Source organism: Pteropus alecto, unplaced genomic scaffold, assembly GCF_000325575.1.
Source record: "Pteropus alecto unplaced genomic scaffold, ASM32557v1 scaffold134, whole genome shotgun sequence".
Classification (NCBI taxonomy): Eukaryota; Metazoa; Chordata; class Mammalia; order Chiroptera; family Pteropodidae; genus Pteropus; species Pteropus alecto.
In genome coordinates this window covers 5,062,550-5,086,742 of record NW_006436283.1, presented here as the reverse complement: position 1 = coordinate 5,086,742, position 24,193 = coordinate 5,062,550, and the positions used below count along the sequence as shown (strand labels likewise).

At 58.0% G+C, this 24,193-nt stretch overlaps 3 protein-coding genes and 1 pseudogene across 4 annotated transcripts in view; 3 read left to right on the top strand and 1 right to left on the bottom strand.

Annotated features, from left to right (window-relative positions):
* Nucleotides 1–2,281: 2,281 nt before the first annotated feature.
* On the bottom strand, nt 2,282–7,018 carry USH1G (USH1 protein network component sans). 2 transcript variants are annotated; one of them, XM_006912243.2, is made up of 3 exons: nt 6,665–7,018; nt 3,322–4,486; nt 2,282–2,539 (listed from the first exon to the last, which is right to left on the bottom strand). In XM_006912243.2, exons 2-3 carry the CDS (start codon nt 4,392–4,394, stop codon nt 2,536–2,538), a joined length of 1,077 nt encoding a protein of 358 aa, XP_006912305.1. In that variant the 5' UTR covers nt 4,395–4,486; nt 6,665–7,018; the 3' UTR covers nt 2,282–2,535. The 2 variants fall into 2 exon arrangements, with proteins under 2 accessions (XP_006912305.1, XP_006912304.1); XM_006912242.1 differs by lacking the exon at nt 2,282–2,539 and having other exon boundaries at nt 3,318–4,539.
* Nucleotides 7,019–8,262: 1,244 nt separating this feature from the next.
* On the top strand, nt 8,263–15,822 carry OTOP2 (otopetrin 2). The gene is made up of 6 exons (XM_006912241.1): nt 8,263–8,575; nt 9,162–9,298; nt 10,552–10,610; nt 11,091–11,212; nt 12,837–13,708; nt 15,652–15,822. The coding sequence occupies exons 1-6, from the start codon at nt 8,263–8,265 to the stop codon at nt 15,820–15,822; spliced, it is 1,674 nt and encodes a 557-aa protein (XP_006912303.1).
* Nucleotides 15,823–17,545: 1,723 nt separating this feature from the next.
* OTOP3 (otopetrin 3) overlaps nt 17,546–24,193 on the top strand; it is a 10,922-nt gene continuing 4,274 nt past the window's right edge. Inside the window, exons 1-5 of the mRNA XM_015589636.1 lie at nt 17,546–17,582; nt 21,505–21,915; nt 21,998–22,134; nt 22,738–22,796; nt 23,064–23,182. Coding sequence (XP_015445122.1) covers nt 17,564–17,582; nt 21,505–21,915; nt 21,998–22,134; nt 22,738–22,796; nt 23,064–23,182 — 745 coding nt within the window. The 5' untranslated portion in view covers nt 17,546–17,563. The remainder of the gene's footprint in view (nt 17,583–21,504; nt 21,916–21,997; nt 22,135–22,737; nt 22,797–23,063; nt 23,183–24,193) is intronic.
* Nucleotides 23,961–24,069, top strand: LOC112480107 (annotated as a pseudogene).

Sequence of the window (24,193 nt, the reverse complement as noted above, 5' to 3'; positions counted from 1 at the left end):
CATCCGTAAAGTGGAGTGAGGTGGCCTAGAACCCCCATATGGCTGCTAGACAACCTTGGGGCACTGTCATCTGTGGACCTTAATGCTAGAGAGAGGGGACTGTCTTGAACTCCCTTTGGCAGAAGCACTTGGCCCAGCATCCTTAGGGAATGGAACAAAATAACTCTGGGCCCTTTCTCAAACTTGACAGAGAAAACAGAGCCTAAGTCTCACAGCTTAAGGAGAAGTCTTACCCTTGGGAGAAAGGAGGGTTCTGATAGGGCTGCCTCAAGAGCGGCCTGGGGTGGCTAGGGAAATGGAGACCCCCCCTCTGGAAACCTCCCAGAAGTGGGCCTGGCTTTGAGATTAGGGATTATGGGGCCCAGGTGATGGATGGCAGCCTGCTGGGGTGTGGCTTCTGCCCCTGTCTGGAGAAGCCCAGACGGACCCCAGTGGGAAGGGAGAAAGCATCATCCTGTCCTCAGCAGCTGCAGGCCCTGGGAACAAAACTGGAGCCTGGACCATCCTCCTCGCTCAGCTGCCGGGGGCTGTCCTGTCCCAGTTCTTCTGAACCTTCCCTCTCCATCAGCTCCAAATTCTGGGCCCAGAGAGAACAGGTAAAGGCCCAAGGATGAGGGGAGGCCAGGTAGGGGGCTGCCCAATCATCTATCCCAGGACCCCTCCAAGGAATAGGACCACGATCTTGTAAGGCGCAAAAGGAGCCTCTCCCACCCACCCCCTTGCTCTCTTGACCCCACCCCTCTCCCACCCCTCAGCGATTAAAGAACAAGACGTAGGCATGACAATGTTGCAGAATGTACTCTACAAAAGTGATCATGGGCCTGTGGCAGGGGTGCTTCATACGGTGGTGGGAGCCAGGAAGCCCACCCCACCCCAGCACAGGGGGTACAGGGAGGGCCTGAGGCAGTACCACGGGAACAGGAGAGAAAGGGCAGCACCTGGGGCTCTGAGGAAGTCGAGTCGGCACTTGGAGGTGGCCCCAGGCTCAGGCCCCGAGAACAGGGAGAGGACTGGTGGGGGGCTCGGGGCAGCTGTGGCGGGCAGCCAAGCCCTGCCTGTGGGACCAAGCAGCTCAGAGCAGCTCCATCTGACCCCCAGCTCTGGGCATGTCTGTAGATGGGGTCTGTGGTGTTCTTTGGGGGTTCTCTTTCCCCGGCCCAGGCCAAGGGGGCCCAGGAAGGAGCTGGGGGGCTGTGGCAGTGCTCCCACAGAAGCTGCTTCCCAAGCTGAAGGTCAGGGATGGGGCATTCACTGTTAACAGAGGAGGAAGGGCACATCCGTGTGGGGGTGCGTACGTGCACACATGTGTGTGCAGGCTCCTGAGCGACTCTCCCACATCTGTGACTTCGGTCTGACTGCAGAGCTATGAGGACACATGTCTGAGGACCTTCTGGTGCTGGCATTTCTCCTGGTCTCACCATCATTACAGAGCAGGGCATGTGCTGAGCTCTCGCTTACTCACTATTCATGCAGGACCATGACAGCCAGGGAAATCCAACAACTGATCCCCAATGCAGGCACACAGAGCCCTGGGGACCTGGGGACAACCAGCAGCTTAGATTATCCACATCCTCAGGCTGCCCCAGGGTCTATATTACAGGACTTGCCCACCCTAGGCTGGATACCTTGCCACGCTCAGTCTCCGCCCTGTCTCAGGCCTGGAAGACTCTGAGGCAGTTGGCAGATGCCTTTCTCCAGCTCAGAGCATGCCCGCTGGGCCTAGGGGCCATAATACTGCAGCCAGTTGCTCCGGCACCTTGCGTCTATTGCCCTGACCCCCTGGAGTCCCGGGGGGTAGGGGGGCGGCAGGCTACACATCCAAGGAGAGGGAGGTTGGCAGAGGTCAGGGTGGGGAGGGCGGAGTCAGGCTGGGCCCCACCCCAGGGTGAGCTGGGAAGTCACCCCCACACACACACTGCAGCCTGGCACTCCAACTCCCCAGCATGGCCAGTGGGAGCAGGAGAAGGAGGCTGGCCATGCTAGGGGCAGGGGTGGGGACTAAAGTCAGGGCATTTGGCTGAAGAGTCTAGCCGGGACCCCCTCTCTGGGGTACATGGTGGGGAGGGGAGGCAGCCCAAACTCTTCCCTTCACAAAAATGTAGGAAGTGAGAAAGTCTCCAGCCTGAGCACGATGATGGGACCCTCAGAGGAGGGGTGGGGGGAGACAGTGGCCCCTGGGACAGGCCTCGCCCACCCCTTACGCACACACTCCCGCGCAGCTCCAATGGGCACATGGTCTAGTCCCTGAGGCCCCAGTGGCCCCTGTCTTTCCTCTGGCCTTCAGCAAATCCACATGTCCTTTAGGGTCACTCAGATGGGGGTGGCTCAAGGGCTCTGGGACCTTTCTGGGTGCCTCCAGGCCATACCCTCTGCTGTGGAGTGTGGGAAAGCTTTCAAGGGAGACGTCCCGCATGGTCCTTGCCCCTAGGGAGGGGCCCAGGGGGCTGCAGGTCTGGCGACTGTGAGGACCTCACGGTCCCACCGTGGGTTATGGCAACTTGCAATTCATTTTGGTCTGGGGAGAAAAGCCCCCCGTTATCTGCAGAGAAAAAGACAGAAACAGACCTCAGATAAGGGCCTTCAAGACATCATTTGAAACCAAGACCAGCCGTTTTGACAACTCACCTTCTCCAGGAAGGCTGATTGGTCAGGGATGGGGCATCTTCCCCATCCCCCAGACTCTAAACAGATTGCCTCCCCACAAATCCCCCCTGTGGCCTTTACCCTAAATGCTCATTTAGGGTAAAGGCCACAGATACCAAAAGGGCTTATGGGATTCCATGAGGGAGGGGGCAGGGCAGGGATGGGCCACAGTCCAGCCAGTGCGACAATAGCCTCAAGCTCCCCATGATGGCTTTTTGAACATGGTAACTCAGCCCTCCTATGGGAGCCACCTCATCCTTAGGCTTTAGAGCCACACACACATGAGGGATCGAGCCCAGCTTGTGAGTCTCCACTTGCTTGCCTGGAAAATGGGGGTGATGTGGCCCCTGTGCATGGCAGTTGGGGAGGGCATCTCCAGCGGCCGTGATTACTGTGACCGCTGTGTCTCATCCAGACTAAGACACCCATTTTTCCACATTTCGATATGTCCAAAATCAAGGTGCATTTTACATTCACTGTGATAAGAAAACCTTGTGTCATCATGAAATGGGCAGCTTCTTTTTGTGAACTGGGATAAAGAAACTAAGTGGGGCCTCTTATAATTGGTGGTAAATTCGACTTTATGAAATACGGTATGATCCCCCTCCTTCCTGGAAAGGCAGATCCTCCCACCTTCCAATGCCTATCTTCCCATGGCCCCAGGGTTAAGGCACTCACAGCTCTGTGTCTTCCAGGGCTGGTGGGCGCTCCAGCGCCTGCCTCCGCCTCCGGACGGCCCCCATGATCTTCTTTCGGGGTCCCAGGGGGACGCTGATACTGCGGAGGTCGAGGTCGGAGCACAGCATCAATGCCTCCAGGTCGATCTTCTCCTGCCGCAGGAGGGAGGTGAAGTCCTCCATGTGCAGGGAGGCCAGAAAGGTCTCCAATGGGCTCGTCTCAGGCTCCAGGTCCTCATCCAGGCCCAAGTCCAGCTCGTCCCAGGGCAGCTCCTCCCCGCAGCTGCGGTCCTGCAGGCTGTTGGCACTGCCCAGGCTGTCATCGTCCAGGCTGGGGGAGCTCTGCAGCCGAGCCCGCGGTGTGCCCGCGCCGTCCAGCGCCGCGTCTTCGCGGCCCAGCCCGTGCAGCCCGCTGCTCAGGTAGTTCCTGCGGAACACCATGGTGCCCAGGCCCGGGCGGGTAAACAGGGAGTCGTGGCCTGAGTCGGTGCTGACCTCCGAGTGGGCAGGCTCAGCCGCCAGTGTGGCACGAGAGACGCTGTCCTCGTCGGAGAGGAACATGTCCCGGAGTGGGGAGCGGCCCCACTCCTTGGGGTTGGCGTAGGTGCCTTGGCGCACGAACATCACGTCGCTGCCCAGCTGCAGGCCCGAGAGCGAGCGCACGCTCTTGCGTCCGTCCTCGGAGATCTTGAAGGTGCCCTCGCCGCCCTGTTTGCGCCGCTCCAGCTTCCGCTGGATCTTGGTCTTGCCCCTGTTGGTGCCGTGCAGCGTGGCTTGCGAGTAGGGCAGGTGGCTGCCCAGTGCCAAGTGCTGCAGCCGGCGGCTCAGGGTGCTGGATGTGAGGCTGGAGAAGCTGAGCGTGTCGGAGCGCTCGGCCATCTCGCGCCGGTAGCGCCGCTCCATGCGCTCATGGTGCTTGCGCTGCATCTTGGCGCATTCGCGGATGCGCCGCTCCGCCTCGCGGAAGGCCTTGTCCTTCAGCTTGCCCACCAGCTTGGGGTTGAGGCTGCTCTGCTTGGCCGCGATGGAGTCCAGGTAGCGCACGCACTCCATGTGGCCCTTCATGGCGGCCATGTCCAGCGGCGTGTGGTAGTCGTTGTCCAGGCACCAGATGTTGGCCCCGAAGGACACCAGGAAGGAGAGGCAGTGCAGGTGGCCATTGGAAGCTGCCAGGTGCAGGGGTGTGTTGCCCCAGATGTCACACTTATCGGGGTCACCCCTGCGAGGAGGACACATGGAGAGAGATGATGAGCCATTGTCAGCTCTGGAAGGCAGTCGGAAATGGCTGCGGGTGTGGAGAGCTCTTAGCCTGGTTCCGGCACACCAGAGGGGCTGAGGACCTGAGATCTCTCCTCTGACCCCAGGGGACACACAGCCCAGAGCTGAGAGAAGGACAGAGTGAGCCTGGACAGGCAGTGAGTGGGGCGACAGAGAAGGCGGGGCCAGGGCGGGGCCTTCCCCACGAGAACTGAGGGCTGGGAATCTCAGGGGATAAATATTTGATGCTCAGAGAGAAAGGAGTGAATTATTCATGGAGCCCAGTGGGGAGCTGGCCCAGAGAGGTGATGGGCCAGGGCCGACCCTGGGTCTACGTAGGCATGGTAGTGAGCGTGAATGCGTGTGCAGGAGCGGTGGTAGGAGAGGAAGAGAGGGTGGTGTGCGCTGGGCTTGAGCCCTGGGTGAGTGCTGGAGGGTGCGTACCTGCGTGGTGGCAGGCACAGCTATGTCTGCAGGGAGCAGGGCCAGGCCTGGCAAGCCTGCGTGTGAGAGCAGGTGTCGGGTCTTGGCCTGGGCCAGGAGGGGAGCATGGGGGCAGCCAGGACTAGAGAGGAGGAGGAGAGAAGTCTGCCACCTGGGCCCAGGAGCCCTCCCCTCCCCCGGCTGCCCCACCTTTGGGGGCCCCGTGAGGCAAGCTGGCTTGAGCCTGTCCAGGGGACCCAGCCAGCCCCCCAACACCCTCCACAACAGACTGTACTCCCCTCAGGCACGCTTCTGCTGGCCCCTCCAAGCTCTGCCCGCCCTCAGAGGCCTAACTCAGCTCCTCTGCCTCACGCTAATGAGGCCACAAGGCCACCCCGCAGTGCTGGAGAAAGAATCACGCCTTTGTCATTACAGCTCCCTGAACGACCTCCTCCTCACTTCCTCTACTAGTCACCAAGTCCTGAGGGACAATGTGGGGAGGTGCTGCTTGGCATCGGGTCCACACCCCATCAGACACCAACTCTCACCCTCTTTGGGAGTTGTGGGGTTTGCTGAACCAAGGGGGCACCCTCTTCCGCTCCCATGAGTCTCTCTGAGAGTGGGGACAGGAGGCAGGGTCACTGTGTGCCCTCTTGGTGTGGGGAGGGGCCAGTCTTGGCCTCTTGGAACTGGGCTCAGCTGCCTGGCCTTAGGGGCTGCTCCCACTTGCTGCTGGTCCCCAGGAACAGCCACAGAGAGAGGGTGGGGGGGATGTTCCCCCATTCACCACACGCTCAGGCCACAGGCCAGCACCTGGTACCAGGACCAGCTGGACCCCTGCCCCTCCACCATGACCTCCCAGTACCTGAGGTGCACCTGTTGAGCCTCTTGGGGCATCTCTCCTTTTCTCTGCCCAGGCCTCCCCGGTGTCCAGTTCAACTTGACTTTTCTTTATAAAACTGCTAGTAGGCGGGGAAGTTGTCCACAGTGTCATTCAGCCCCAGGGAGCCCCTCTTCGGTGGCCTTGGACCCTGCTACCTTGCTTCCCTGGCCCAGCACCTGGACTCCAGCCCACCCTTCCCCTCAGAGGAAGAGAGGAGGAGGGAGCGGTTGGGAGGGGGAGGGGCACAGATGGAGTCTTGGGGTGGCTGAACCGAGTGACATTTGGCATTTGGTACTGCGGACAGTGCCCACAAATCCCAGCAAGGGGCAGGGAGAGAGCACGTGAGCCCCGGCCTGCGGGGTGTGGGCGCTGCTGGGAGGGCCCTCGGATCCCAGGCCTGGCCAGGTAGTGAGGGGGTGCCCCTTCGTAGCCCCACCCTGACCGGCCTGAGGCTTCTGCACTTTGTCTCCCATTCTCACTATGCCCCTCGCTCTTGCTTCCAGGTGCCACCCGCCCAGGAAACCTCTCCCGCTTTCCCCCCACTCTGCAGCCCCTCCCACAATCGTGAACCCCCAAATCCTAGTCCTTCTCTCCTAGCCCTATGTCCAGGTCACAAGTGTCACACGCTTCAGCTTATGTCTCTCCTCCCTCCCATGACTGCCAGGCCCCAAGTTCCCACCTTAGGGTCTGTCGCTGGGGAAGGGAGTGGCTCAAGAGAGGGTGCCTGGGGCTGTGTTGAGACTTGTCTCCCGCCCGGGCGGGGCTGGGGGTGGGTACTCACCCTCTGCTCACGATGAGGCGCAGCGACTCCAGGTTGCCGTGGTAGGCGGCCCAGAGGGTGGGGGTCATGCCATCCTCGTCGGGGGCGTTCAGCTCCTTCCGGGTGGCCTCCTTGAGGAGTTCCAGGTAGCCGTCCCGGGCCGCCCGGTGATACTGGTCGTTCATGGTGTCCCACTTGGACGCGGCGGGCAGGGGGCACGGCGAAAGGCCCCCCGCGCGGGAGGGCGGAGGGGTTAGGACTGAGGCATGGGGTTGGGGGAGGGGGCCGGGCAGGAGCCGGGGCCGCCAGCCCCGGCTGCCGCAGACGGAGGGTGCGGAGCGCCAGAGCCGCTGCTACTCCGACATCTGAGCCGCTCACCCGGCGGGAGGGGGAGGATCTCCTGCGGCCCCGGGAGCCGCCCCGGGGCTGCCCCTGGGTCCTAAACACCCTGCTCCCGAGAGCAGAGGGGCGACCTGCGCGAGGCCTTGCCCTCTCTCCCAAAGTGCCCACCCCAGCGCTCCGCCCCGAGAGGACCAGTCTAGGGACAGTCCGAGGTCTGTCCTCACTAAAGCCCCGGCGCTGAGGCTCACGATGTCCCCGCCCGTCAAGGGAACGGGCCGAGGGCTGGGGAGCGGTGTCTGAGGACAGTCCTGACCCCTAGGACAGTGGGCATAAGAGGGGTGTTAGGACTGACCGCCGGATAATCAGCGAGTAGGACCCGGCGGTCCTAGTCGCCGCCCGTTCCCGCGGCGTCGGCATGCGATGCTCCAGCAGGGGGCGCCGGGAGACCAGGCGCGGACTCCGTGGGGAGCTTCGTCCCCACGCCCGACTTCGCCGCATCCAGCCGAGCGGGACCGGGGGTTGGGATAGAGGAAGAGGGATCTTCGACCACTGTGCGGGGGTCGGGGCACGAGGGTCCGGATCTTAGGCCGACAACCGAGGAGCACAAAGGTACAGGGCGCGCTGGGGCTGGGAGGGCGTCGGGGTGTCAGCGGGCCCTTGAGGCGTCTACTGAGAATCAATTCTTGGGGCTCCTCGAGGCCGGGATTGCGGGGTGCCGCAGTGAGGGGAGCCTGGCCCCGCCGACGTGGCGGGGCGGCGGGGGAGGGGACGCCTTTTAATGGGTAAATATAAATCTCACCTTATGTGGCTCCCGCTCGCCCTTCCCTAAATTCAGCTTGCGGAAAAGATGGATCATGTGAGCGGGACTGCGAGGTTCATGGAGCTGGGCTCCCGCGGCTGTATTTCATCCTGCCCTCCCCGCTGTAAAGCGCCCGTGGAGCCCGGCGCGGGAGAGAGGAGACGCTCGCCGCCCTTTGACCCCCCAGTCAGCGCGGGCTCGCGGCCCAGCCAGGTGGGTGCCCCAGGCCACAGGGCCGACGGGTATGGGGAGTGGGGACCTTGGACGGAGTCTGACCCGGCCGCTGCCGCGCGAAACCGACAGGCGCAGCTTTTCCCTTCCCCATTCTCAGCGCTGCTTCCATCACCCGCAGCCCCCATCCTCCGGGTTAGGGACTCCCCGTCCCCAAAATCTAGGGATCCGATGGGGGAATGAACCTGGGGTCCCGTCCGCTCCTCCCCCACAGTGACCTCTGCGACCTCCTCCAGTCGTCCCTGCCATGTCCGAGGAGCCGGCCTCCGGCCCCAAGGAGAGCCCGCCGGCACCGCGGACAGGCCCCCGCGAGGCGTGGAAGAAGGGCGGCCGCCTGCTGTCCGTGCTGCTGGCCGTGAACGTGCTGCTCCTCGCGTGCACGCTCATCAGCGGCGGCGCCTTCAACAAGGTGGCGGTGTACGACACCGACGTGTTCGCGCTGCTCACCGCCATGATGCTGCTGGCGACTCTATGGATCCTGTTCTACCTCCTGCGCACCGTGCGCTGCCCCGACGCCGTCCCCTACCGGGATAAGCACGCCGGCCCCATCTGGCTCCGAGGTGCCACGGAGAGTGGGGGCCGCGGTGGGGGAGGTCAGGCCGAGAGCCGGAGGCCGGGGGTCCCCGAGGAACTGTGGCGTCACATCGAGGAAGAGGTAGAAGTTCCCCTGGCAGGACAGGCAGGCCGCAGTGGACGAGGAGGAAGAGAGAAGGGCCCGGAGGAGGGATGAGGGCGAACTTCTTTGCCCCGTCTAAAGATAGGGAAAAGGTGGTTATGGGGAAAAGCCTCTGCTGAAGAGCAGAACACGTGACAGCCGCAGCTGAAAGGCCCCATCTAGGGCCCTTTCCCTTATCTATGCAGCCCCAAAGAGATGGGGGCTCGGTGGGACATCCATCCACTCACTCAATTATACACTCATCTTTCCATCCACCCATTCATGTTTCAGTCCATCTACTCACCTATACACCTATCTATCTATCTCTCCACCTGCCTGTCCGTCCATCCATCCATCCATCCATCCAACCAACCACTCGTCCATCCATCCATCCATCCATCCATCCAACCAACCACTCATCTAGCCATCCAGCCTCAGATCTAGGAGCCTTCTCCCTGCTTCTCTGACCTACCCCCGCCCCCCATCCCCAGGTGGGCTGGTGCTGTTTGGGATGTGCACTCTGGTCATGGATGTCTTCAAGACCGGCTACTACTCCAGTTTCTTTGAGTGCCAGTCGGCCATCAAGATCCTACACCCTCTCACCCAGGCCGTGTTTGTCATCGTCCAGGTGGGTGGGTGGGAGGAGTGTCCTGAATGTGGTAGAAAGGAGCCAACACCTGGCCTGGGGTCAGGACACCTGAGCGCCACTTCTTTTCTACCCTAAGCAATCACATAAGGGGGCGATAGGTGTGTAGCGGGGACCATACGAGCCCATACATCCGGAAGTACTTGGCAACTACATAATATCCAAATGTGGGTGCCTACTTAGAGGCCCTATGATTTCATTTCAACCTGAGCAGTGCCTGGAGTCTGGGGGAGGGTCTAGTTAATATAAGAGGTGAGTTGTGGCAGTCACCCCATCTCCTAGAACCTGGCCTGATCTCCTTGGGTGCCCACAGAAGGCATCGGTCTCAGCCCCTGGTCCTTCTGTGGGCATGGCCAGTTTGGCCTCAGCCATGTCCCCTATATTTTGTATTTGTTTAGGAAATAAGGTATTCTGTACCTGAGGTTTTTCAAAAAAGTTCAAATATATGGGGGTGGGGGGAGAGAGAGACAGAGAGAGACAGAGAGAGAGAGAGAGAGAGAGAGAGAGAGAGAGAGAGAGAGAGAGAGAGAGATTGCATAAACAGCTCTTTGAAAGATTTTCTGACTGAGCTGAGGCAGGACTGGTCTTACATGGGACCGAAGTCCCCACTCTGGATCGTGACCAGAATGACCACATGTGTAGTTCCCTTCCCTTCCTCTGGGGCCGGTTTCCACAATTCAACACATTTATGGGCATTTATATGGTTTTAGTCTTTTACATTTTATGGGTTTGAGGAATACTCAGGTAAAATGAAAATACAGATACCCCCACGTAGCAAGGATTTGTTGGCAGCTAGGTGAGAGGGAGGATTTGCAGGGCAACAGAGGATGAGCATGGGGCAGGGGACGTTGCCAAGGGGAGGTGAGAAGTCACCAGAGATTCTTTCTACCTTGGACAAGACCTAGCCTGAGGCCGGCCTTGCTCCCAGAAACACATAAGCAGACAGTCAAAACTCTACTTGACCTCCATGCTGCAAAACACAAACAGCAAGATCAGAGAGTTTTACAGATGACGTTATGCAAATTGGTAAAGAGTAGGGTGCTATTTTATATGGACTGTTCCCTAGAAGAGAGAGAAAGCTCCTGACCTCATTTTGCAAAGCTGAAATAAACTTTATAACTCAGTATGAAGGCGCTTGAGGTAGAGGGAACTTAATGCTGGGTGTGGACATGAGCACTCTGGAGTTGATCTGTTTGTCCTGCCCAGAAAATGACCTCATCACTCTCTCAACACAGACTTACTTTCTCTGGGTCTCTGCTAAAGACTGTATTCACATCCACCTGGATCTGACTCGGTGAGTGCCCGGTCCACAGCTCGGTGGCCATGCTGAGGGTGCCAGCACTCACCTTGCATGAGAGATGAGGGTTTTCCAACCTGGGGCCTGGGGCCTCTTTTCGCCCCTCGGGTGGGTTTCAACCAAAGCCCCCTGGCTTTGTCAGCCTGATTTTCATCGCCGTGCACTGTGATGTGTGTGTGTGTGTACATGTTCGCTTTGGTGGGATGGGTTGTGTAGTGCACCATACAACCTTTCTTCTAGGAGAAGGAACGGCACTGGCCTGAGTCTCAGGACAGCCCCCAGCCCTCTCTCGGGTGGCATCTCCGCCAGGCTGTGCTCCCTCCAAACTCAGCTTCCTGTTCACACAGGGGCCTGACTTTTTTCTCGTTTCTCAACACCGTCTCCCAGTGTAGCCCACCAGCCCTCTCTCCACCTCGCCAGGGACCCAGAATGAGCCAAAGACTCTGCCCGGCCTCTCTGCTCTCCCTCCCCCAACAGGTGTGGCCTCATGTTCACACTCACCACCAACCTGGCCATCTGGATGGCAGCCGTGGTGGATGAATCCGTGCACCAGGCACACTCCCACAGCAACGCCAGCCACTCCCGCCTCGCTCCTGACCGTGAGTGCCCACTTCAGGGAACCCTGGCCCGGGGACTCCCAGGCCTTGGGTGGGCGCTTCGTGCACTTGTAGAGTCGGTCTCCCGTGTCCTCACAAGAGAGGAGTGCCCCCTCCTGCTCCGGGCTCTGACTCTGGCATATAGGTGTAGGTGACTCAGGAAGGGGAGCATCAGGGGCACCTTCTCATCCTGGGGGGTGCAGCCTTGGCCCCGTTGTCTAGGTCTCAATTCCACTGATGAAGGGTTTTGGGCTCCAGGACAAAAGGCCAAGGGTGATCGAACTGGAGAGAGGGGAAGGGAGGCCGGGAGGCTCAGTGGCGGAACCATGGGGTCAGACAGACAGCCCGGCAAGAAGCTAAAAATAATAATCACAATGACGAGGGTGACAATCTACTGAGCTCTATATGTCAGACGCTGTGCTAAGTGTCTTAAACCCTCTATCTTACTTAATCCTCACAACTTCCCTGTGGGATGGGTCATATTATTATGCCCATTTTACAGGTGAAGAAATTAAGGCATAGCAAGGTTATGTAGCTTGCCCAAGGTCACAGAGCTTAAGGTTGGAGAATCAGTGTTCGGATCCATTTTTGCTTTTAACCAATAAGCTATACCGAGGAAGAACGGGGTCCCCAGCCCCATGGTCCTAGTTCTTTGGACTTCTCTGGCGCCCCCTCCTCAGGACCAGACTAGATGACTAAGTCCATCTGAACTTCGCCTGAAGACACATGCACACACCCAGTACGGGGGTGTCTGGGAATGAAGAGCACAGGCCCAGCCCTCCGGGAGACCCCAGCCCAGCAGGACAGACAAAGGGCTACCTTTCATGTACAGAGGGTTCCTGAGGATGGTTAAAACCAACCTGGGCAGGCAGCCAACTGAACCGCAGGGGCTGCATGGGTGCAGAGAGGCACACTGGAGAGCTACCCATCCCGGGGTTCAGAGTCAGATCGCTTGAGTTAGCTCTGCCATCACAAGCCACTGTACCTCAGGGGGGCCTCAGTTTCTTCATCTGTAAAACCAGCTGGGATAGTTCTAGAGATCAAAAGAGATGTTTGCCAGGGCCCAAGACACTCTACGAAGTACAGTCCGGGCGCCGGACTAGACTCCTCGTGGTGCAGTGTGAACAGAAGTAATGGGAGGTGGTGGTCCAGACCCCGGCACAGCAGCTTGCTTTCCGGGCTGAGTCAGATGCTGCGGGGAGCTTAGAGGAAGCTGGAACTTGAGAGGTTCCCGGGAGGGCCACCTATCAGGACCAGAACCTCGCCTATCTCGGGGAGCCGGGGGTCATTGCTGGTGGGGACCAATTGGCAGTGTTTTCCTGAAAGAATAGAATGGGATAAAGTGATAGTTCTGAGGCTCAGTTTTATTATTACTATTATTATTGTTATTATTGAGCACTGGCTATTGTTTACTGATGTGTCCCACAGTCCCTGGCACACAGTTGGTGCTCAGTAAATACTATGGCAAGAATGAATGTGCCTGTGTAGGCGTGCGGGATACGGTGGTGAATGTGGCAGATGGAGACCCTGCCCTCGCAAAGGTCACGGTCCCGGGGTGAGGCGCTTGGGAGGGGGCGTGTCCAGGAAGGTGGGAGGGCAGTGTGGCTCTGTGCCCCTCTCCCCACAGCGGAGCGCGTGGCCAGCGGGCTTGGAGGAGACTGCCCCTGCGCCACGGCCATCTGCCAGATCTTCCAGCAGGGCTACTTCTACCTGTACCCCTTCAACATCGAGTACAGCCTCTTCGCCTCCACCATGCTCTACGTCATGTGGAAGAACGTGGGCAGGCTGCTGGCCTCCTCTACCCGTGGCCACAGCCACACTCCATCCCAGGTCGGCCTCTTCCGGGAGACATTCTTTGCCGGCCCGATCCTGGGCCTGATGCTCCTTGTGGTGGGGCTGGCCGTCTTCATCATCTATGAGGTCCAAGTGAGTGGAGAGGGGGGCCACATGCAGCAGGCCCTGGTCATCTACTACAGCTTCAACATTGTGTGTCTGGGGCTCATGACCTTGGTCAGCCTGAGCGGCTCGATCATCTACCGTTTTGACCGCCGGGCCATGGATCACCATAAGAACCCCACGCGAACCCTGGACGTGGCCCTGCTGATGGGTGCCGCCCTGGGCCAGTATGCCATCTCCTACTACTCTATCGTGGCTGTGGTGGTGGGCATGCCCAGGGACCTGCTCGGGGGGCTCAACCTGGCCCATGCTCTGCTCATGATTGCCCAGCACACCTTCCAGAATGTGTTCATTATCGAGAGCCTCCACCGGGGCCCGCCGGGGGCTGAGCCTCACAGAAGCCCTCCCAAGGAGCCCAGCCTCACCTTTGCCAACCTGGATGCCCTCCACACCTTGCCCTCCTGTCCGCCCGCCCCTCGGCTGGTTGGACCCAGCCCCGCAGGCCCTCAGGAAGCAGTGGCCATCATCGTGACTTCCAGAGGCCACTGGAGAAGCCGGTGCCTGAAAGACATTTCTCTGTTTCTTCTCTTATGCAACATCATCGTGAGTAACTGGGGGCCTGGGGGTGGGCTGGGCCGAAAAGAAGGCCAGGAGGCTCTTTTGGGTTTTTTCCCTTGGCCTTCTCTGTCTTGTCTCCAGCCTACTCGAGAATCTTACGGCTCTCTAGAGAAAGAGTAGGCTCAGAGAAGATCAGATGCAGCCCCCAGGCAAACAGCATCTCAGGGCACACAGAGACTGAAACCCCAATGTACTGGCATCTCGGCAGCAGCCGGAGCTAAAGGGGTCCCGGGGAAGGCTGACATGGGGGCTGGGCGGAGGCGAGAGGGAGCCGTGAGAACTGATGTGGAGGGCGGGGGCCCTCACCCCCAGCTGGGAGGTGTGACTGCTCCTGGGAACTTGTGACCAGCCTGCTTCTTAGAATAATTGGAGCAGCGTCAGGAAGTAGCAGAGAGCAGTGTAAGTGTGAGCGGTTAGCAGAGTACAGTGGCGGGCTGGCCGGGAAGGGGGGCACCCACAACAGCTGCCCCCTCCGCAGTGATTCAGCCAAGCCCCCGGCTAAAAGAACGCCTCTGTATAGCAGCAGACTTCACCCAACACAAATATATGCCATGGATGGAAATGCTCTTCACGGAGGTGCACCCCAATGGAGAAACGCTCCTAATGTAACCACAACCCAACAGAGAAACGTCCCAGTATAGATATAATCCCCAGGAGGAAATCTGTAATACAGGAACGTGTACCCGTGGGAGTACATGCCAGAGAGAGAAAACACCTCCAAAGAAATTTCGCTCGATATAAAACCAGTTCTTTTAGCTATAAGCTCCAATAGAAAAATACTCATACTATAGAAACAGCCTCATGTGGGTATGTATATCTAATACAAAACACATCTCCAAAGAGAATTTCACCCCAGTGTCGTATACATGAAATACACTGACCATCCACCCTGAGGCACTTTGTTGGTGAAGTCCCCACTGTACATATTGCCCACCCTACAGGTGGCCTGTAAAAAAAAAAAAAAAGTGATAGCAATCTCTGACCTACCAGTGGAAGCAATAAGGTGTGAAACTTCATATCCTGAGCCAGCTATAGAGCTGGCTCTGCCTTCATCTCCCGCCCACCCTACCCACAGGGTGGGAGTCACCTTTGGGGAGGCTGTTTTTGCTCCACGTACCCTCTCCACATTCCTTATTGTATGCAGTGGTCCCCAACCTTTTTGGCACCAGGGACCAGTGCTCCTCTGAGAATCTAATGCCCCGTGATCTGAGGCGGAGCTGAGGCGGTGATGCTAGCGCTGGGGAGCGTCTGCAAATAGAGAAGAAGCTTCAAGCTCGCTCGCCTGCCACTCACCTGCTGCTGCGCAGCCCAGTTCCTAACAGGCCACGGATCAGTCTGTGGCCTGGGGGTCGGGGACCCCTGTTGTATAGAACACAAATAGGCTCAGAGAGGAGCTGTGATGTGGCCAGGGATGCAGTTAATTAGGGGCGAGGAGGATGGGGCCGCATACCCGACACCGGAACCTTTTGAATTCACATCCAGAGACAAGCAAGATTCTAGCTTCAACCTCTTCCCAGACCTCATAGCGGGCTGGGGTGGGGTACCCTTCCACTGGATCCTGAAGCCCCCGCCCTGGGCCTGTGTGATTCTGCCACCACCCTACATATATCTTACGAGGAGAGAGCTGCTGATTTAGCCATTTGTACCAAACTCTCATGTCATCTGTTGAAGCCTAGTGTGCTTTCCCCATCCCACACGCGGGCCGTACGGAGGCTAGGAGATGCAATCACAGGGGTAGCCCTGGCCTGGAGATTGACAAATTCGGTTGGACACATTTCCTGAACTCCTTAGTGAGTGCCAGTCCCTGCCCAAAATGCAGGGGACCCCACTCAGCAACGCCCAGCCCTTGCTGTCCACCAAATTAGAGGGCTGAGATCTGCAGCAAAGCCCAGTCTGGGCCAGGCCCTGATGTGCCCTCTCTCCCGCAGCTGTGGATCATGCCCGCCTTCGGGGCCCGCCCTCACTTCAGCAACAAGGTGGAGGTGGACTTCTACGGCTATTCCCTCTGGGCGGCCATCGTCAACATCTGCCTGCCTTTCGGCATCTTCTACCGCATGCACGCCGTCTCCAGCCTGCTGGAGGTCTACGTGCTGTCCTGAAGCCCCTAAAAGAGATGCGGAGAGGCAGGGGACTCGGCTCATGCACCCACCCAGAGCCCCTTGAGAATGAACCCCAGGCTGGCAGTCAGTGTGCCTCATTCCCACCCTTTTCCTCCTGGGCCCAGAGTGGCATTTTCACAAAAGTTTTATTTTCTGGCATATGCCCATCCACCCCAGGATGACACTGGAGCATGGGGCTATGGGAAAGGGAGGCCACTCCCTGCAGCATTTCTAGGACCAGGCAGGATCTGAAAGTGTCAGTGGCTCCAGCTCCACCCCTAATCCCAGCCCTGTGACCCGGCCAGTGCGGCTGCCTGGAGCTGAGAACCAATAAACCTGCAGTTTGTCCCTGTCCCCCACTTCCTGTCTCAGCCTCACCATCTAAGATGATCACAAAAGAGGATCTCGGGGGTGGGAACTGGAAGGGCCCCTGGAGATTTTCAGGTCTCGAGCTTTTCAGTGGGTGAGCCAAGTCTGAGCTCCAAACCAGTTACAGGCTAATACCTGGGTGGCTGGGAGGAGCTGGGCAAAGTACCCAAGCTGCCACCTTCCTCTTCCCTTTATCCTCAAGTGACATATACATTTTTTATGTGTTCCATGACACAGGAAAGGTTAGGAAGGGCTGACCTAGTCCAACTACCACTTTACAAAGACAGAAACGGAGGCCCATGGAGGGAAAGTGACGTGCCCGAGTCACACAGCTCAAGAGAGCCAGAGCCTTTCTACTCAGCATAATAATTTTCAAACAGCAGAACCTTTTTTTTTCCCCGCAAATAAAATATTTCAAGAATCCGAGTTTATAACATAAACGGGGCTGTTCCAGTTTAAGAGGAGTTAGGGATGCAGATCCTCATCCCTTGGGCCTCATCTTCCCCACCACCCCCCGTCCCCGGAGGTCCCTGAGACCCCTCTACAAAAGGTGTAGAGATGGACTCAGCAACGAGACTGAAACATCAGATGGAACAGAAAGTGATGGAAAAGGCGGCTCAACAGCTAGAAGAGGCAGAATGGGTGGCGGGCAGAGTCAGGAGAAGGAGAGACAGGCCAGGGTGGGGACTGAGGTGGGGCCGGGGTGGGAGGAGAGCTTGGGAGCAGCAGCACTAAAGCTCCGGGGCTGGCACAATGACATGGGAGGATCTCAGAGACGCAGGAGGAGCCCGGGAGGGCCGAAGGCGGCAGCTGCCCACCCTACCCACTTCCTGCCCTATCTGAATGGGGTCTCTTCTGCCCCAAGTTCACTGTTGGACTTAGAAACTGAGAGGGAGCGGGAACACGCGGGGCAGCCACCGCCCGACCTGGCGCTGAGTCGGGTACAGGAAGAGGCGACCGCAGACCTGAGGCTTCCATGCCCTGCTTGGCTGCCAGAGGAAACTGAGGCCTGAATCTCGCAAGGCCTTTACTTCGTCCGAAGGACACTGCACCGCTTCCCACCTCACCCCGGAGGCGCCGGTCGCTGGTCCCCTGACCCTGAGCTGCGCTCCTGCACCGCCCCCGGCCCCGCCCGCTCGTCTAGCCGCCTCGCAATTGGCTGCTCCGTCCGGGCCGGAGCCCCCGGCAGCGTAATTAAGGAAGGATTAATGAGAGCCCCAAAGTCAACAGAAAAATCGATGGGGCGCGGAGCCGGAGCGGCGGCTGCGCAGTCTTGCGGAGGGAGGGCGTCGGGGACATCGGTCCAGGCGCTGGGGCCTCTCCTCGACCGACGACCGGTGCTGCCCCAGCAGTCGGTTGTCAGCCGACAGCGATGCCTGCCCCGGTCTCAGGTAAGGCTCGCGGCTGCGCCCCCGGACCGCAGGTGGAACATCCGGGTGAGAGCCCACCTTGACGCTTACACCCACTCCACCCTCAAAGCGGGTTTCAGGGACTCGGGGCTGCAGGGATTGGGACGTGAGGGCGGGGTGACTGGGGGAGGCCAGACACTGGCGACCCGAGTGCCGGCTCCTCTCTACCCGCCACCCCAAATCCGGCTCGGCTCCCACCTGCTTTCCGCGGATGGGCGAGCACAGCCGAAAGGGGGAGCCGGGGCCGGGAAGAAGAGAAACACCCGGACGGCTGGAAAAGGGGTGTGGGGTCAGGGCTGCCAGCACGCCGGGTCCGAGGCATACGTGTAGTGGCCGTCCCGGGCCTCGCAGTCCCCCGAGCGGGTTGGAAAGAAATCTCGAAGCTCCTGGCCCGCGCTCAGCTGCGTCCTCCGGATCTGGCCCCGCGCTTCTGGGAGGGCGGGGGAAGGGGGCGGCGCGCCCCGACGGCTCCCAGCCTTTCATCATCTGCCTCTAAACACGACCCACAAACCAGTTGTGCAGGCCTTCCCTTGGACTGGAGTTGCGCCGAAGGGCGTGCCGGGGGACGGCGGGTTCCTTCTCGTCGGTTCGGGAGCCCTCGTCCTCTACCGTGGACCCCGGTGTGCCCCGCACCGCGTCACTCTCCCCCGCGTGGACCGAATCCGACATTTCGAGGGCTCCCTCTAGCGGCCGCTAGAGCGTTGACACCCCGCCAGCCCCACAGGTGGGGGGGCGGTGACTTCAGGGCGAGGATCCTGGACGGAGAGGACCTGGAACCTTATCCTCCAGTGTTCCTTTCAGATTTGCAGTCCAAGCAAAAACCCGACCCTTCCAGTCCCTCCAGGGCTGCGAAAGAGCTGGAAGAAAATGTACAAATAGCTAACACTGAGTGAGAGATTTCTGTGTGCCAGACGCTGACCTACATGTACATAAATTAAATCACTTAACTTTGATAAAACCCCTATGAGGTAGGTATTATGCAATAATTCCTTCATGTATTCGTTCAAGAAATCTCTATTGAACATCTAATAATACACTGGGTACTAGTCCATAGTCGTATATCTGCTTTACAGATGAGAAATCTAAGGCACAGAGAGTCTTAGTAGCTTGTCCAAGATCACGCATGTAGTAGGTGTTAGAACCTGAACTCTTAATTATTAGGCTGTCCTACCTTGGGGAAATGAGGGAGAATAATATGGGAAAGGCGAGGCGAAGCAGCCAGAGTTTGGGAGGAAGGGAGCAGGGAGGTGTCCCTGTGAGCCTCAGCTTGCTCAACCTGGGCGGGGGAGCCTAGGAGGAAAGATAAAGATCATCTGGAAAGTCTCCTCTACTGGGCCAGGATGGAACAGTTTCAATGGGAAGGGTCTCTGTCCACAGCTTTGGTGCTGAAAGTTCCCCGGGGAAAATGCCAGAGTCATTCGACAAACACTGATTGATCGTCATGTTGTGCCAGGTTTGGGGTGTCCAAGTTAAGCAGGACCTGGCCTCTGACTTGAAGGGGTGCCTGGTCTTGAAGGGAGCCAGCCACACCCACAGCACCTCACCAGACAGTGCACACCCACTTTCAACAGATGCTTGGGCACAGGGAGAAGGCTTCCCAGGAGAAGCACTTAAGGTGGGTGGTAAGGATGGGTTAGAGCCACAGTGGAGGGTAGCGGGTGAGACAGAAAGAACAGTAGGCTCCAGGGGTGATGGCGGAAGGCAGGAGACCACACGAGAAATGTGGAGCCCTCCGGCTGGGCGGGGGGCCAAATGCCTGGAGTGTGACAAGGGGGCTGGACAGGGAGGGTGCAGAACAGAACAAGAATGACAGGGAGGACTAGGAAATGGAGGGAGAAAATTATTTGTAGACCCTTAAAGAGGACCAAGTTTTATTATTCTATTTGTCCCAGGAGAGAATAGTAGAAGGTATAAATATTGAGCAAATTGCACGTGGGAAAATGGGGGGCTCCGGAGCCTACATTTTAGAGCCAAATGAAATGAGGGTCTAAAACGGTTACATAGTGGGAAAGTCTGAAGCTTCTGAAGTTTGGAGATCAAAGGGAGAAACAGGTTAAAACAGCATGAGAGGCAATGCTCCGGCAATAAGCATGGATCTTGGTGGGGGTACCAACACGGGGAGCCCAATCCAGCCTTGGCATAGCGGTTCAGGGGAAGTCCACTTAGAGGATGTAGGGCTCTTCTGAGTACTAAAGGACAAGCTGCAGTCAGCCAAGGGACAAGGGGTTTGGCATTATGGGCAAAGGGTCAGGGGTGGGCAGATAGGGAGGCGAGCAGAAGCAGAGGCATTCCGGGAACTGCAGCAGGATGGCACAGCCCGTGGACAAGTGGGGTCTCAAGACAGTGCTGGAGATGTAAGTCGAGGACAGACCAGGAAGCAACAGCAGCTGCCCTGCCTTGAGCACTTTCTGCACTCCAAACCCATACTGTACACATACTGCCTCGTTTCATTTCAAGAGGTCATGCTAGTCAGTTTGGTCTTTGTACTGAGGGCAACTGGTCACCTTTGCAGGGCTCACAGTAGGGGAGAGGCACAGTGGGCAGGGAGGTCTGTCCAGGAAGAGAGGAGGGGGTCCTGGACTAGAGGCAAGGAGGATGCTCATTCCCTGCCAGGCGATGTGGGGATAGAGATGCCACTTGATGAAACAGTAAGCTTAGGAAGCAGGCCTCCTGCAGCCTGGAGAATGGAGAGGGTGAGCACTTAAGAACCTTGAGCCCAGAGCACCAGGGATTCGAGAGCAGCAGCAGGACCGGGGGAGGGCACCTGGGATGGCAGGGGGCAGGGGAGCCACCTGAGTCAGCCTAGGAGAAGTCTCCCCATCACGAGAGTCCCCAGCACCAGCAAGGTGTCCCCCTCTCTAGTACAGCTCAGTGCCATGAGGAATGAGTACACAAAGACCCGCGGGAGGAGTATGCTGGACTCCAGGCAAAGGCCCTGAGCTGCAGGTATGAAGTGACCTAAATGTGGGTCCAAGAGAGGGGTGACAAAGAGGCTGACCTACGTGAAAGCTCAGGAGATGGTGAGGAAGTAGCAGGGGACATTCAAAGTAGAGAAGGGTCACGGATGGCATTCCCCACGTTGGGCTGGGCATTCATAGGACATCCAGGAGTCAGAGGGAAATGGTGCAGGTGGAAGCCAGTTCTGTCAAAGTCAAGGGCATGGCATCCATGCTGATCCCAACCTGCCCTATGCTTGTGGCAGGCATTGCAAATTAATCTCAGCACCTTCCCCCATCTTTAAAATTAATTTTAATTACATATGTAATATGGTTTTTAAAGCTAGAGCATTAAACCACTCCCACTCTTAGAGCCCTCCTTCTTCTCCCAGAAGAAATTCCTCTGGAGAGTCTGGCAGTTATCTTCCAGACCCATACGTCCCCACAATCAGCTCTTATTTCCGGTCACAGCATTCTTTCCCAACAGGCCCACCCCAGGCAACCATCACCCACTGACCAGAGTCGGAGCAAGGGCAGACACCTTGGCCTTTCACTCAGGAGTGAGATTCCTCCCCGAAGTCAGCAGAGCACAAACTGCCTTATGGTAGTGATAAGTCACAGCCCTGGAAAGCACCCAGTGGTCAGGAACTATGCAAGTGCCCCTGACTCCCTTGACAGACATTATGACTTCATCTTAGGATCAGGCACTGAGGCAGGAAGCGTGGGGTGCAGGGCAGGTGGTCCCCGAACGAGTGGAAGCGATCTCTGTGTCCACGTGGAGCACAAGGGTTTCCATATCCCCCGCTCTGTTGAAACCTCCGTGGGTCCCATAATGCAGATGGGCGGCTGCCTTTATTTCTGACCAGAGAAGTTGCGTAGTTTGCCTTGGTCACACAGCCGTTAGGGGCAGACGTGGAACTGAACCCAGGACAGCCAGCAGCCAACCAGTATCCTTTCTCCCTCCCCAGCCCCTGCTGAGGCTCCACCTGTGGCCTCTCTAGAAGCACAAGGGACTGGAGCGGCCAAGGAGAACCAAGTGGACGTGCGGGCCCAGAACCTGGGCTCCCCCGCCTCGCCCCACCAGAAGTCCTGGCTGGTCCGGCACTTCTCACTGCTGCTGCGGCGGGACCGGCAGGCCCAGAAGGCAGGGCAGCTCTTCTCGGGGCTCCTGGCCCTCAACGTGGTGTTCCTGGGAGGAGCCTTCATCTGCAGCATGATCTTCAACAACGTGGCAGTCACGCTGGGTGACGTGTGGATCCTGCTGGCGGTGCTGAGGGCCCTGTCCCTCCTCTGGCTCCTCTACTACGGGACCGGCACCTCCCGCCGGCCACACGCCGTGCTCTACAGGGACCCTCATGCAGGACCCATCTGGGTGCGGGGTGAGTGTGGGGGCTGGGCGGATGCAGGGTGGTGGGGAGGGAGGGCCATTCCGCCAAGTGCCAATGGCCACCGGCCCGCCAGGCTCCCTGCTGCTCTTCGGCGTGTTCACCATCTGCCTCAACGGCTTCCGCGTGGGCTACGACTTGAGCCACAGCCACTGCAAGTCGCAGCTGGAGCTCATCTTCCCTGCCGTGGAGATCATCTTCATCGGCGTCCAGGTAACAGGACTCTCCCTACGCCAGGCCACGCGCACGCACGCCCCAGCCTATGCCTGGGAACAGCCCGACAGGCAAATGCCTACGTGGCTCAGAGTTTGTACACACGCCACAGCCCCCCACAAATGCCTGTCTCTGTGCACCCACGTCCACACTCACCTGTGTATACCTGCACCAGCACACACCATGTCACTGAAATGCAGACACCTATAAATACATCTGCCTGCACCTACTTGCATATCTAAACCTACATACACCCTTAGATATACAGAGCTGCTCTTAACCATGCACATCCAGCTCCCTCCTGACTGCCTGTTCTGCACCAGGCATGGAGTTCCATTTACATCATCTTTTTTATTTCCATGATAAGTGGGCATCCTCTGAGAGGCCGGCATTTCAGTCCCATTTTAGTGCTGAGGAGACTGAGGCTCAGCGATATCTTACCACTGGCCCAAAGCCACACAGCAAGGAAACAGTAGAGCCAGGATTCCAACTCAGGCTTCCTTACTGTCCCTTCCATTGTAAATACACACAAGCAGCTGGGGCGCGCACTCCACGGTCCACCCTCACCCCCCTGCCTCCAGCTCAAGGCCCTGTCCCCTGCAGACTTGGGTGCTCTGGAAACACTGTAAGGACTGTGCTCAGATCCAGACCAACGTCACTAGGTAAGGTGGGGGCGTCTTCCCTCCCTGTAACAACTGCCGGGGCTTCCTGTCCCCTCTGCTGCCTGCCCCCCACAGCTTGCCTGCCCCCCACAGCTTGCCTGGGGCTGCGGCTTAGTCTGGGAATGGTCTCAGGTGGCCCCTAGGTCTACCTAAAGTCCTAATGTGAGATGGGATCTGGTTTGGGGAGAGAGCAGTCACCCCAAAGGCAGTGATAAGCACCCAGGCTAGGCTGTGTGGGCAGAGCACAGAGCGTGGCATTTCCTCCAGATGTGGCCTGATGCTGACCCTGGCCACCAACCTGCTGGTGTGGGTCCTGGCCGTCACCAACGACTCCATGCACCACGAGATCGAGGCGGAGCTCAGTGCCCTCATGGAGAAGCTGTCAGGTACAGAGGAGACCACGACTCCCACCCCCGAATGCGCGCGTACACACACACACACACACACACACACACACACACACGCACACGCACGCAGCTCCTTCAAACGAGTGAGCTTCAGTGAGTCTACAGAGCGGGGAGCAAACACTAGAAGCCAGATCATGACTAGACCGAAAACCAACATTTGCCAATAGTACCCACCCTGCCCCCATCCTGTGCCTGCTCCATCAGGTGCTGGCACCCTGCAACCCTGCTCCGGGCATCCATCTAGCTGTCAGCTCATGTCAGCAAGCTAGTCACTAAGCCATTCAGTGATAAATCCAGGTAGGCACCCCACCTCTGGTATTTGCCTTTCACTTGTACTAAAAAGCCTTCAGTACCAAAAGGAATGTCTTCCTAATACAACTGTAGGTGCCTGGACATGTTGGGAGGGATGATTTCTGGCGAGAAAGACCTCCCCGCATTGTTCCATGTGCCCAATCCTCATCTGTATAGCCTGCCCCTTCAAAGTTATGTCCCACAAACCTACGTGGGAACATCGCTGTCATCAGCCACACCTGTATGTATACAGTCCCCCCACCCCAAGCTGGCATCCCCATCCTGACCTGTGAACAGCCAAGCCTTCCCAGCACACCCATGCATTTACACACCCACCCCATAAATCATGGCACACCTGTACGCGGTGCACATTCTTTATACTCTGGATAGATTTCTCAGAAGAGCTGTGCAAGGAGAATATTTTTGGCAAGTGACACCATAGATTGTTTTCTTATTTAAAAATTCAGACTATGGCCATGCTACCCTGAACAAGCCTGATCTCAGAAGCTAAGCAGGGTCGGGCCTGGTTAGTACTTGGATGGGAGACCACCTGGGAAGACTAGGTGCTATAGGCGTAAAAAAATAAAATAAAATAAAATAAAATAAAAAAATAAGGGATTGTAAGCTGACGAGGTCCTTGTAATCTGTGAGGTCAACTAAGGGTTGCATTGCCTAAAAAAAAAAAAAAAAAAAATTCAA